General features: G+C 35.8%; 1 protein-coding gene across 1 annotated transcript in view; it reads right to left on the reverse strand.

Annotated features, from left to right (window-relative positions):
• Positions 1-13,804, reverse strand: part of AGBL3 (AGBL carboxypeptidase 3) — a 132,718-nt gene that overhangs the window by 39,979 nt on the left and 78,935 nt on the right. Inside the window, exon 16 of the mRNA XM_044677822.1 lies at positions 6,517-6,573. Within this exon, the coding sequence (XP_044533757.1) occupies positions 6,517-6,573 (57 nt within the window). The remainder of the gene's footprint in view (positions 1-6,516; positions 6,574-13,804) is intronic.

Raw genomic sequence — 13,804 nt, forward strand, 5'->3', positions numbered from 1 at the left:
GTAAGGTTTAAAAAAAATATATATATATATGTATATATATATATACATATACATATTTATATTTATAAAACTATAAAAATAAGTAAGTCGACCAAATGAAACTGATAACAAATAAACCAGTCTCCAAAGATGTAACTAAATAGGCTATAATGAGCAGCCATATCAAAAAACCCTAGGGTTAGGTAGATTCACAAATGAGCTGTCAAATACTCAAGTATCTCCATCCTATATAAATTGTTTTAAAAATCAGAAAAAGATAGCAGTCTTTCAAACTCTAGGAGGCAACTATGGTCCATTAAGTATCTATCTAAAATGCTGGAAACATTTTCTCTATGTCTTCTAATGCTACATGGGTAAAAGTGCACACTCAGGTTGTTTATTTCTTATCCTTTCCTCTTGTTACATGGCAAGGCTACTTCCTTTCCTTATATGACCTTGCTAGATGATATATTTTGTGCACAAAAGTCATTTATGGTAATATGCTACACCATCCATTTTTTCATTGCCTTTTGGGGTACCAACATTTTTGATTGAATGGTTAAGCCCACAGAGCAGTGATGGGCAAACTACAGGCTGCGGGCCAGACGTGGTCCCATGAAATGTTCTATCTGGCCACCGGATATTATTTCTAATCTGACGAATACAATGAGTAGGATACAATACAATGAAACTTTGAAAGAGTTGCCTTAGAAATAGACTGAGATGAGCATTTCCTTTCTTTTGGCCCCCTCTTTAAAAAGTTTGCCCATTACTGCTATAGGGCATTATGAAGAGGGTAAAAAGGACTGGGCTTATCAGCAAGAATAACATATACAGCAAAGATGAGCATAATTAAAAAAGATAAAAGACGAATATTTAATGAACTAAAGGAATTTAAACTATTTTTGGGGAAAAATTCAGGACTCAATAGAAAATTTCTATAAGAAACAAAAGTAATGAAAGACTAATCATAAGCAACCCAAAGTGTTTGATTCTTATATGAGAAAATGCCATCTATGGCTCCTGGGAATAGCATCATTGCCTCGGTATTTTGAATGGGTACATATGGACGGAAGACTGAAGGACAAGATCAATGAGCTGAATTGTAGTGGAACAGACCAGGAGGAGGTAGGGTGGAATGACTATCTCATATGGAGAAAGAATGAGTGGAGAAACTACCATAAAGAAGGAGAGGAGGAGTTGGAAAGTTGGTAGTACTAGAACCCTACTCTCATCAGACCTGGGATAAAAAGAGAACATACACAATTAGAAGAGTAAAAATTTTCTTAATGCTCAGAGAAATAGGAGAGGAGGAAAGAATAAGGGAGTGATTAGGAGTCCCCTTGGGGGACTGAGGGAATAACATAAGGAAGGGTATATTAAAAGAAAGGAGGACAAAAGGATAAGGGAGGGAAGAGAGGGATACCTAGAAGGAAGTATTATATCAAGATGTAGTGAAGTAAGGTGAGGGGATGAGGGAGGGGCTCTTAGGACAAGATAGGTGATGGATTTTTAGAATCAAATTCATATCAAGAAATAGGAGGGCATAGTTGGGGGGAATAATGAAAGGATTTTTGGAAAGGTAGAATAAGAATGAAAAAGTAAGGGGGAAGGGATAAGGAAGGGACCTTTAGAAAGGTAGACCAATCTGGAACTAGGCAGGGCAAGGGGAAAGGATAAGGCAGGACTTTTAGAAAGGGGTGCAAATTGGAGAGGTATTGGTCAAAGGGAACAGGATATCTGAGGAAGTATACAACACAAAGAAAGGAGGAAGGGGAGAAACCGTGAGGAGCAACAGAATAGATGGAAATGCACAGCTAATAACTATGTACGTGAGTGTAAATGGGATGAATTCACCCATGGGCAATTAATGGATAGCAGAAAGGATAAAAAACCAGGGCCTGACAATGTATTATTTTACAAGCAACCTATTGAAAATGAGAGACATACATAGAGTGAAGGTGAGGGACTGGAGCAGAATATACTATCTCTCAACTGATCCAGAGGAGGCAGGGGTAGTAGTCATGATCACTATGGAGCTAACATGGATATAATTGGAAAGAATGAACAGGTTAACTATATTATGTTGAGGGGGAAGCATTAAAGTTATAGTCTCCATTTTTTTTAAGGAAAAACTAAATTAGATAGTTGGAAATAGATAACTATCATAGTGGGGGACCTAATTTTCCCCTCTTAGAACTAAATAAATTTAACCAAAAAATTAATAAGAAAGAAATTAAGGAGATGAAGATAAGAAAAAAGAAATTAAAGATATAATAACAGGCAAAGAAGAGGCTAAATATTTCATTTCCTGACTATATGATGATTTACTTAGAAAACCAAAGAAATAAAATAAAAACTAAATGAAACAATGCATATATTTACTAAAATAGGATATAAAATAATTCACAAAATAATCAACTTTCTACCTATTGTTAATAGAAGCTTGAAGAAATTAATAGAAAGAGAACTATAATAACAACAATATATGTAAAAAAACTTAGGTATTAACTTACCAAGAAACACAAGAACCATGAAATATTAAATACAGGGTTACCCCAAAAGTCTTGGTGAAGTTTTAAGTTATCAGATCTGTTTAAGTTATTAAGGCTTAAAAGCATACCAAGATTTTTGGGATACCCTACATAAAATAATTTGAATAGAAAAACTGGAAAGCAATATTCAATATACATGATTAGGTCAAACCAACATAGTAAAGAAAAATAATACTAACCATTTATTGGTTTCATGCAGTACCAGTCCAGATATCAATTATTCCACAGAATTAGATAAATAATATTTATATGAAATAACAATAGAGCAGAAAATAGAAAAAATTATGGAAAGACTTTCAAAAACAATTATTGAAACTAATAGGGTAGGAGAAAAAAGGTCTCAAAATCAGAGAAAGAGTTAGAAAGATCCCAATAACGACCCTCTAGTCTAACCATCTCATTTATAGGTATAGAAATGGAGACTGAGAGGCATCATGTAACCTGACCAAGAGAGATGAATTGCTTATTCAATTGCATATCATGCATAGGCTAAACAATAAGCTTTCTTCATCTACTTTTTTTCCATTTGTGGATAAATAGGACATAACCTTGTGAGTGAATATGGATCTTACCTATGATATTCTGGCACTTAATACAATCATCACAATGTGACCCACCAACAATAAGAGCACCTGGAAGACCTTATCTCCAAGAGTTAATCTTTGAATTGGAGTATGAAATGGAGTTTTCCATAACAATAGTGAACACCTTTGCATAGCATGCATGTCTCCTTGCTTTTATGCTTCACCTGATATTTCATCATATGAGGCAGGATAGTATAGAGAAAAATATGCTATATATTTGGTTTCAAAGGACCTGGATTTAAAATTTGGCTCTGATACTTTCCACCTTTGTGACTTTGGGTAGGTTACATTTTTCAACTATAAAAGAAGGGAGTTGGAGAATTTTGTTGAGCATGTTATATAGGAGATTCTTTTCTTCAAGGGGTTAGATTTATTGCTGCTGAAGTCTTTTTCAGTTTTAAATCTGTGAGCCTCTGACCAAGCAAGGTTATAGAGCTCTTGCTATATGTTTCAAGAAGTCTTAAATAATTTTAACATGAAATGGGCAATGCCTTTTTGGAAGGCAGTCCTTAAGGTGATGTTTGGCTCTACTGAATCAAGGATTCTTAGAATGAAAAGAATAAAATCCAACAATTATCACACTACAATCTTGTGTTCTCTTCATCTTTCGATAGAGTAATTTGACAAGATGTGATACTTTTTTAATACTTGATATAATTCCACATATTTTTGGCAGATGTCATGTCTTACAATAATAAGGGGCTTTACTAAAGGATTGAGACTAGATGGGAGTATGAAGGTTGTGAATCCTTCTGACAACCACAGAAACTTCCTCCTGCTACTTCCTGCAACCCTGATGAGAACTAATATTCATGTTCTTGTCCTCAAAATTCTTGGGAGGACTAAGACAGGGATATGTAGGGGCTTTGGTTAGATACCTTAATCCCACCCCAATTCTCTCTGCTATTCGTCCCCTGAAGTATATGGATAGTTTCAAAGTTGCCTATTTCTTTGCAATGGAGATTTTTTTGGGGGAAGGTCTTTCCCGATTCCCCCCACCCCAGAAGGACAGGAACAGGAAAGACACCTACTAGTTTGCAGAGCAGTTTGCAGAGTGAATTGTCTGAATTTTGAGGCAAAGTCCTCCAGATCCTGGCCAAAGCGTGGCATGAGGCATAAAGAATACTTCCAATCATCATTCAAGTCCACCACATTTGGGATGAATTCCCTCAGGCCTCGTGCAGAGCAGTAAGAGAAGAAAAAGACAGTTTCCTCTTGGTTAGGCTTCACATCCATCATACTAAGAAATGAGGTCGTCTGGCCAATACATTCCCCTACATCTTTACCATGGAAAAGAATGGGGAAAATAGAAATAGAAAGGTAAGGGAGGCATAAACAAAAAATAACTTACCAATCCAATAAAATAGTCTAATTGCTTCATATGATCATTTAAGGAGAAAAAATATTTTTGAAACCCAAAGCTTATATCTAAGCCTTGATATTCACTCTTTTAAATATTTTTAATTCTTAAAAAAATGAAGCAGTATATATTCTGGGGGTTGTTATATGTTATCATGAAATAATTTTGGGGTTGGGCAAAAGTTAGAGTAATTCAAATGTCAGGTTATTGCTAATTATCAATGATAGAGCAGGCAGGTAACAACTACTACTGGCTAATGTTTTTTAAGAGGTTCTAATTTTAGGTTGAAACTGTTTCTTAAGATTCAGCTTACACAAGCTAGTTTTGGGGAAAAAACTGGTTTGATTCAGTTAAATTTTTTTTTTTTTTGGATTGAATTTGGTTCTAAAAAAAGTCTTGCTTTTGAAAAAAAATTTTGCTCAATTCAATTTTAAAACAAAACTCATTCATATATATAGATATATCTTTACCATACTAAGATATACAAAGAAGTTTTTTCAAATCATTACCTACTTTGTTAAAAAAAGTTTGCTCTTTTAAATATCCATCATATTGAAGTAGATATTAACTAAATATAGTTCATTGGATTCAACCAATTTTCCAAAGTAATTGACAGGACTAAATTTAATCTATTTGACTTTATTTATTGTGATATGCAAACATAAGATGAACAAAGATTTTATCTTTACACAAAGGTTGGCTTTTAGAGTATATAGTACTTTTAGGTACCATACTATAATATACATATATTTTATATATCATGATCAGCAACAGACAAATTTCTATTTTCCTTTTTTTGGAACAAAGTTTTGGTAAATAGTCCGCAGAAATGTCTCTGATCCTCAAAGAACTTTGTAGTAGAATGCTAAGATGGACAAGTTTATATTTTTTCAAACCACACATAGAAAGATCAGATCTAATGTGACCCAGTATTGATATTTAGTATTGATTTGTGACATCTGCCTAAAATTTATACACAATACATTAAATAAGCATACTGAAATGAGGATAGGAATGCAGTTTATGGTTGGTAATTCTAGTATTAAAAAAGTTTCCAAGTTGAATTATAAAAACCCAAATTAGTTTAGAATGGGAATGGGAACTTCTGGATATATGAGGACAAAAGCAACTACTCAACTACACATTTTTCACAGTTCTACTCAGATTCCATCTCAGATTTATAGCTGTCAGTGACCAGAATGAAGAAACCCCTTTCACTTCTGAACTGTTAGAGCTACCTTTTTTAATCATTTGGCAATAATAATTTTGTATTTCTATTGTTGTTTAATATGTTTATTTTTTTCTCTCCTCAGCTAGATTATTGATTCCTTGAGGGCAAAATCTTGTCTCAAACTTCTTTATATTCTCTACTAGCACTTGGGACTCAATAAATGTTGACAATAATGGCTTATAATTATATAACAATTTATATCTTTTAAAAGCACACCAGCATTTTATTATCCTACATAAAATATGTTGTCAATAAAAATTAGAAATTACATGAATGAATTTGATTCTTTCAATGACCCTATGATGTAGTTCAGAGAAATTTTATTTTCATTTTGTAGATAAGGAAACGGAATCACAGAGAGATGATATGAATTGCTTAAAGTTACCTAGCTAGTTAGTGGTAGAAATTAGGATTAGAATCTAGGTCTTTTGTCTCCTCACCAGATTAGAGAAAAAAAGATTAAAAAAGTTTATATTTTATAACTTCATGTTTCTTATTTTATTACATTTATGATTTTTAATTGAATTTGGTGATAGAAAACACCGCTCCTGATTTTATGTCTAGAATTCAGAAGACCCTGTAAAAGGACTATTTTTGGTAATTCTGTTGACTAATACAAAATTGATGCTCTTTAAAAAAACACATAGCATTTTTGTCAAATCTGAGGTTTTGCTATCTATTATGAAAATATGGATTAGTCATCTGAAAAAAATTTAGGTTAGGTCATTGCTTCTTCTGATTTATCAAACTCATCTCAATTCAGGTTTTGAATGATTACATAGGACTCACTAGGCTTGTTTTACTCACCTTCCTGAGGGAAACAGCATTTGAAATAGTCAAATGTAAACTCATCTTGCACAGCACCTGGAGAATACATTAAAATAGCATTGGTACCAAAGAAAAGTCTTCAATTAATTGAGTCATAAATTCTTAGTTAGAAAGAATTCTTGAGGTATCACATATTCTAAACCCCTACCCAATACAAAACTAATCTCTACGCCTGAAGATAACAAAAAATAATCTACTCTCTCCTTGATTACCATGAGGCTTATTACTTTATGAGGCAGTTCATTCCATTTTCAAACAGCTTTAATTATTTGAAAGTTCTCCTTTATATTGAACTGTAATCTTTTTGCTTATAACTTTTATCTCCTGTTCCTAGATCCTTTAATTTTTTTTAAACTTTATGTGAACTTAAAGAAATATCCAGATCACTGGAAGTCCTGTCTACCACATCTGGAGCACTGGATTATCACAATTTTAGAAGCCATTGACATACTTGAGAGCATTTAGAGGATAATGGTGAGATTATGATGTTGGGCCCTGGAAACCATGTCAGTTGAGAAATGGGTAAGAACCCTGGAGATGTTTAGCTGGGAAATTAGGAGACTAAGGAAAGACAGGATAGCTGTCTTTAAATACCTGAAGGGCTGCCATGTAGTAGAGGGAGGAAAATTGTTCTATAAACCCATCTAAGGCAGAGATAGAGTCAGTGTGTAGAACTTTACAAGGCAGATTTCAGCCCAACTTAACAAAGAGCTAACTTTACTTCAGTTATATGTTTATGAACTTCCTATGACTAATTACCACAGTTACTATGATTTAGTGGGCTCCATTGTTTTTGTTTGTTGTCCTTTGTATTCCAAGAGGATCAAAATGACATCACTTTGTTAGGGTTAATGTATAGTATGTTTGGCTGTGGCTGATCAGACCAATATGAGCTCAGAAAGCTTTGCCACAGGGTTGGCACAAATAGTCTACATAAACCTTTGGGATGGAGATATCTCTGAACTTGTGCATCTCATATTTCCTTTGAGCTACTTCAATTCTGCTTTGCTCATAGAACACTGTCCTTTCTTGAGTGTGGGCATGCTAACCCAATTGTTCTTGTGTCAGTGCCTCTCTTCTCTCACAATTGATACCAAAGTTCTTCAGAAAAACCTTTAGAGTGTCCTTGAATTGCTTCTTCTGATCTCTATCTGGGTACTTGCTTTGTGTGAATTCTTCACAAAATAATCTTTTAGGCAAAAGTATGTTTGGTATTTGAACAATGTGGCCAGCCCATTGGAGATGTACTCTCTGTAGTAGGGTTTGAATGCTTGGGAATTCAGCTCATGAAAGGACCTCAGTGTCTGTTACTTTAGCTTGCCAGATGATCTTCAGAATCTTCCTAAGACAATTCAAATGGAAGCAATTCAATTTCCTGGCCTGGCATTGGTACATTGGACAGGTTTCAAAGGTATACAGCATTGAAGTCAGTACCAGAGCTCAGTAGACCTTAGGTTTGGTGGGCAGCCTACTATGTCATCTCTCCCACACTTTCTTTCAGTGCCTCCCAGTGAGTTAGTTTTGGCAACGCATTGCACTGGCCTCATCCCAGGAAAGGATGCTGCCAAGATAAGTGAACTTCATGACAAAAATCTCTCCATTTGCTGTAGCTGATGGTTCCACATATGGATAATGTGGTGCTGGCTAGTGGAGAACTTCTATTTTCTTGGTGTTGTCAGGCCAAAATTAGCACAAGCAGCAGAGAACCAATCCATACTCTATTGCATTTCTTATTTCAGGGACTTCATGGAATAAAAAATCATCTGTAAACAAGGAGTCATTTCTCAGTTGTCCCTCAACTTTAGTCTTGGCCTGTAGCTTTTTTCAAGTTAAATAATTTACTCTCAAGAGTGATAGCTGACCTTGATGCCCTTTTCATTCTTGTTGAAGGCATCCAATAGCATTACTGAAAACATCATGCTAAAAAGCCCGAGAGCAAGCACTTAGTCCTGCTTCACTCCAATCATGATTGGGAAAGCATGAGACCATTATCCATTATCCAGAATTGGCAAACAATACCGATGAACTTTTCCAGGCAACCAGATTTTGCCATGATCTTCCACAAGCTCTCACAACTGAAAGTATCAAAGACTTTGGTCAGATTGATAAATGCTGTGTATAAGTTTCTGTTCTGCTCCTTACATTTCTCCTGGAGTTGTTGGGTAGCAAATACCATAATGGCTATTCCTTGGCCCTTTCTGAGGCTTGCAGTGGTTTTCAGGTAGATAGATGACCATCTTTAGGTGAAAGATCAGCCTAATAAGGAGGACTCTGACAGGAATCTTTCTGGCAATGACTAAGAGAAAGGACAACCCCCCCCCCCCCGGCCATGATTGCCACAGGATAAGCAATTTCCTTTTCCTTTATTAAGATGGATGATAGAGGCATCTTTGTCTAGGGGAAAACTTCTTCTTGCCACATAACTCAGAAGATTACAAGTTAGCTTTTTATATGAACAGTGGATTCCCTGCCTTTTAAATCTCTGCTAGAATGGAATCAGCATCAGGTGCTTTGTCAAAAGAGAGGAGCCTAATGGTATTAAAAATTACTTCTTCATTTGGAAGTTCAGTTAGAGAGGAAATGACTTCAACTTGAGGTATATAGTCAATGGGTTCAGCATTGGTTGATGACAGCATGCTGAGAACACTATGGAAGTATTCAGCCCATCTCTCCAGGATCATGTCCTTATACCTAATCAGTATTAGGTATACTTAGCACTGGGTAGTTGAGATACATCATACGTCTTTGGCTCATAAATAGAAGTGATTTGGGTTGTTCCACTTAGCATGAGATTGAATTTTTATCTGTCTTCTTAATGAGTCAAGAATCCTATATCTCTCTAAGTTTTGTTTGCACTTTTAAAATGCTATCTTCTAGAGGAGGATGAACTATTCTGCTGATAAACCCCATGGAATTCTTGTTTTTTCATTTAGGAGCTTCTGAATTTCCCCATCATTTTCATCAAACTAGTCCTGATGTTTTTGAATGTTCTGGTCCAGATGAGAAAATGCAGTGCTATACACCAAACCTTTGAAAGCTTTCCTGCTCCTTTTCTGCTCCACTGTTGCCAACAATATGCTAGCTTCCCCTCCAAGTCAGAAACAAACTGTTTGGCCATAGAGAAGCACTCTAATCTGTTGACATTAAGTCTTCTAGTAGTTGTCTTGCCTTAAGGCCTCCACTTTTGCTGAATGTGAATGTTTAGTTTGGAGAAGCCATCTATGATTGGTCCAGCACTCTGTACCTCACTTTGCCATTATCACTCTCTCATCCTGTCTCTTCTCCTTGCAATCACATAGTTTATTAAAAGCTGATGCTGTGAGGTTGCATCTATAAAGCTTTATTGCATTCAGGTAAACAGCAGATAGTATTGGTAATGATAAGGTCATGAGGCACTAGTCTTCAGTAGTAAGTGACTGTTGCTGTTGCTGTTTCTGACTCCTTTCCTGATAATCTGTGTCTACTCTGTAAATTAAATTTAAGTTATTCAGAACTTCAAATTTTTTTGTCACATAGATGATGAGCACCTCCAGGTATTTCTAAAATAATTTATCTTTGACCTCATCAGGGTTCCTCATTGAGGGAGCATAACATACTGATGATGGTGGCATGGGACTTTTTTTTTTTAAACCCTTACCTTCTGTCTTGGAGTCAATACTGTGTATTGGTTCCAAGGCAGAAGAGCGGTAAGGGTAGGCAATGGGGGTCAAGTGACTTGCCCAGGGTCACACAGCTGGGAAGTGTCTGAGGCCAGATTTGAACCTAGGACCTCCCGTCTTTAGGCCCGACTCTCAATCCTCTGAGCTACCCAGCTGCCCCCTTGCATGGGACTTTCTTGCAAGTGGCAGTTATGTTGTAATTCATTGCTTTTGGGAAGCATACAAACTTGTTGACTAGGTTAGATTGATTGTGAAAACTAGGTCAGTTTTACAGTGTTCCTCATCTCAGGGACCACTCCAGAAAAATGTGTATCTAGTTCTGCTTTCATTTGTCAGCCTTGTTTCATTCAAGACTGTTATTTACCTGTTGAGTTTGCTTGCAACAAGAACTGTCTTTTAGGCCTAGTGGAATTTGTGTTTTCCATAAGTGTGTGCATGTTCCATATGCTAATGAACAATCATCTTCACAAAAGTCTTTGTACATCTTTTTGTGTCTCAACTGCAAAGTAGGATTTCTGCCTGCTGAGATAATCAGGCCAGGATTAGGAGAAGCAAACAACTTCAACCAGATAATTTTTAGGGCACCTTTTCTAGTCCCTTCCTTGAGCCAGAAGGTGAGCAGGCTGCTCAGACACCTAATGGGTTTCTAAATTCCATTGTTGCTATCAGTGAGAAGACAACAATGCCTTCTGAGGCTTGTATGCAGGGTTATGACTATAGAAATCAGTGTATCTTCACCTGTTGCTTTCATCCCTTGTCCATCACTCAGAACTTCAAAGTAATAAATAACTTTTAAAATAATAAAAATAATGAAATAGTAAAATAGCAAAATGCAAAATGGTAAAGTGGAATGGGTGATAGTTTTTGACTTGTGTATTGTATTGTAGCAGTAATTTAAAGTTATTACTGCTGCTTGTTTATGTTTTGTTAGTACATACATGTGAGTCTCTTGCATAATTATATCTTTTATATGGGAGGAAATAAGTAACTGTCTTATTCATTTATAGTTTCCTCTGTATACCTTTCTACACTCATCTTTTGGGAAGCTCACAGATATGAACCAAACCAAAACTTAGCTCTACATATTTTCCCAGGGACTTCAAGGTGAGGTGTTAAAGAATAGTTAAAGAGTATCTCGTACAAAGAGTACAAGGTAAAATACTTGGGTCCTTTTCCCTAGTCAACTGTCCTTTGGGAGCCTATTTACCTAGTCTAGTGGTGGTTAAGAGAAGTGTTATAAAGATTGTAAAGTATTACTTGACTTTAATGAGTTCAGAATCCTGCCTTACTTATAAGACCTCTTCTAGGAAACACAGAATAACAGACAGGCTAATGAGAGAAATTGTGGGCTTCCCTTACTAGCCACTTTTTACCTTAAATACCTCCTGGTAGAGATAAGAAAGAAAAAGAGAAGAGCAGCAATGTGATACAGTGGAAAGAAACTTGGATTTGGAGTCTAATGATGTGGGATGAAATTCTACCTGTAGCACTTATTACTTTATTGTTAATGATCAAATCCTACTTCTATAATTTATTACATGTGTTGATTTTAATCATCACTTAATATCTTTGGGCCTCAGTTTCCTCACCAATAAAATAATGGCAGTTGAACTAGGTGACCTCTAAAGGCTCTTCTAGTTTTGAATCTATGATATTAAGATCCCATACCTTTATTCCAACCAATTGTCCTGGGAAAATTTTAGAACATATTATTAAAGAGATGGTTGGCAAACACTGAGAAAAGGAAATAGTAATTAGAGAAAGTCAGTATAGCTTGACAAATTAAGTCAAACTAACATTATTTCCTTTTTCTTTGAACAAGATTACTCAATTAGTGGAGATGGGAAATGCTGTGAATGCAGTTTATCTGGTTTATTTAATTTATTTAAGTAGTTAAATAGTAGTTTGTTTAGCAAAGCTTTGGATAAAGTATCTCACAATATTTCCTGTGAAGGTGGAGAGAAATGAATTCAATAAGACTACAATTATATGGATTCAAAATTGGCTGGCTGGTTAAATTCAAAGAGTTGTTGTTAAGGATTCAATGTCAACATGTCAAGAAGATCCCAGTGTAGTACCCTTGGGATCTGTGCTAGGCTTTGCGTTCTTAACCATTTTTAGCAATAACTCGTATAAAGACATAGATGCAATGCCCATCAAATCTGTAGAGGACCCAAAGCTGGAAGGGATAACTGACACACTAGATGATGGTTAGGATCCAAATGGATCTTGAAAGGCAAGATTGGGGCAGAATCTAATAAGTCAGTCAGTCAGGGTACAAAAATGACTTTTATTAGTTAGGGAAGCATGGATAGATAGCTATTCTGAAAAAAAGATTAGGGGAATTTAGTATATTTTAAGTTCAAGATGAACTAGCAGTGGAGTGAGAATAAAAGCTAATATAATAATAGGCTGCATTAAGAAGGACACAACTTCAACAACTGCTTGAACGCATGGGTTGGGGTGGACATGATTGGGGATGTGGACTCGAAACTACCACACCAATGCAACTACCAACAATTTGGAAATTGGTCTTGATCAAGGACACATGACAAAACTAGTGGAAATGCGCATCGGCCATGGGTGAGGGGAGTGCAGGAGGGGGGGTTGAAGGGGAAAGGTGGAGCATGAATCATGTAACCATGTTAAAAATGAATATTAATAAATGTTAAAAAAAATACAAAAAAAAAAAAAAGAAGGACACAACTTCCAGGGACAAGAATTGAGCTCTGTCCTTGTCAAGTATCATCTGGAACATTGTGTCCATATTGATATGCTGGACAATTTCCAGATTTGGTGAAAGGCCTTGTAGTCCATATCATATAAGGATAGGTTGAAAGAACTGGGTATACTTAGTTGGAGAAGAGAAGGCCCAGGGAGAACAAAATGGTTGTCTTAAGTATTTGAAAGACTGTTATAAGGAGGTATAAGACTTATCCTAGTTCTCCAGGCAGAATCAGGAGCAATGGGTAGAAGTTACAAAGAAGTTGATTTAGGCCTGGTATTGGGAAAAATTCTTTCTTAACAAATACCTTTAGAAATCTGGATGCTATACCATTTGCTGCATAGATGTTTAGTATTGATATTACTTCATTGTTTATAGCATGCTTATCTCTTTTAATCCAAAAAATTTTTACTTTAGGTTTGCCTGATATTATGATTGCTACTCCCACTTTTTTTACTTTAGATGTTGCATAATAAATTCTGCTCTAGCCTTTTGTCTTTAATCTCTGTGCGTCACCCTGCCTCAAATGTGTTTCTTGTAAATAACATATAGTAGGATTCTGTTTTTTAAATCCACTATGCTATCTGCTTCCATTTTATGGGTGAGTTCATCCCATTCACATTCAGAGTTATAATTACTAACTGTGTATTGTACTTCATCTTATTTTCCCTTTTGATCCTGCTCTATTTCCTTTCACTCCATTACTCCTCACCAGTGTTTTGCTTTTTATCATTTCTCCACTTCCCCCTTCCTCCAATTACTTCCCCCTACCCTTGTCTTATTCCCCTTCTACTTCTCTGTAGGGTAAGATATAATTCTATACCCCACTGAGTGTATTCGTTTTTTGCTCTCTGAGCCAGTTACAATGAGAGTAAAGTTTAAG

This window comes from Gracilinanus agilis, chromosome 5 (genome assembly GCF_016433145.1).
Source record: "Gracilinanus agilis isolate LMUSP501 chromosome 5, AgileGrace, whole genome shotgun sequence".
Taxonomy (NCBI): Eukaryota; Metazoa; Chordata; class Mammalia; order Didelphimorphia; family Didelphidae; genus Gracilinanus; species Gracilinanus agilis.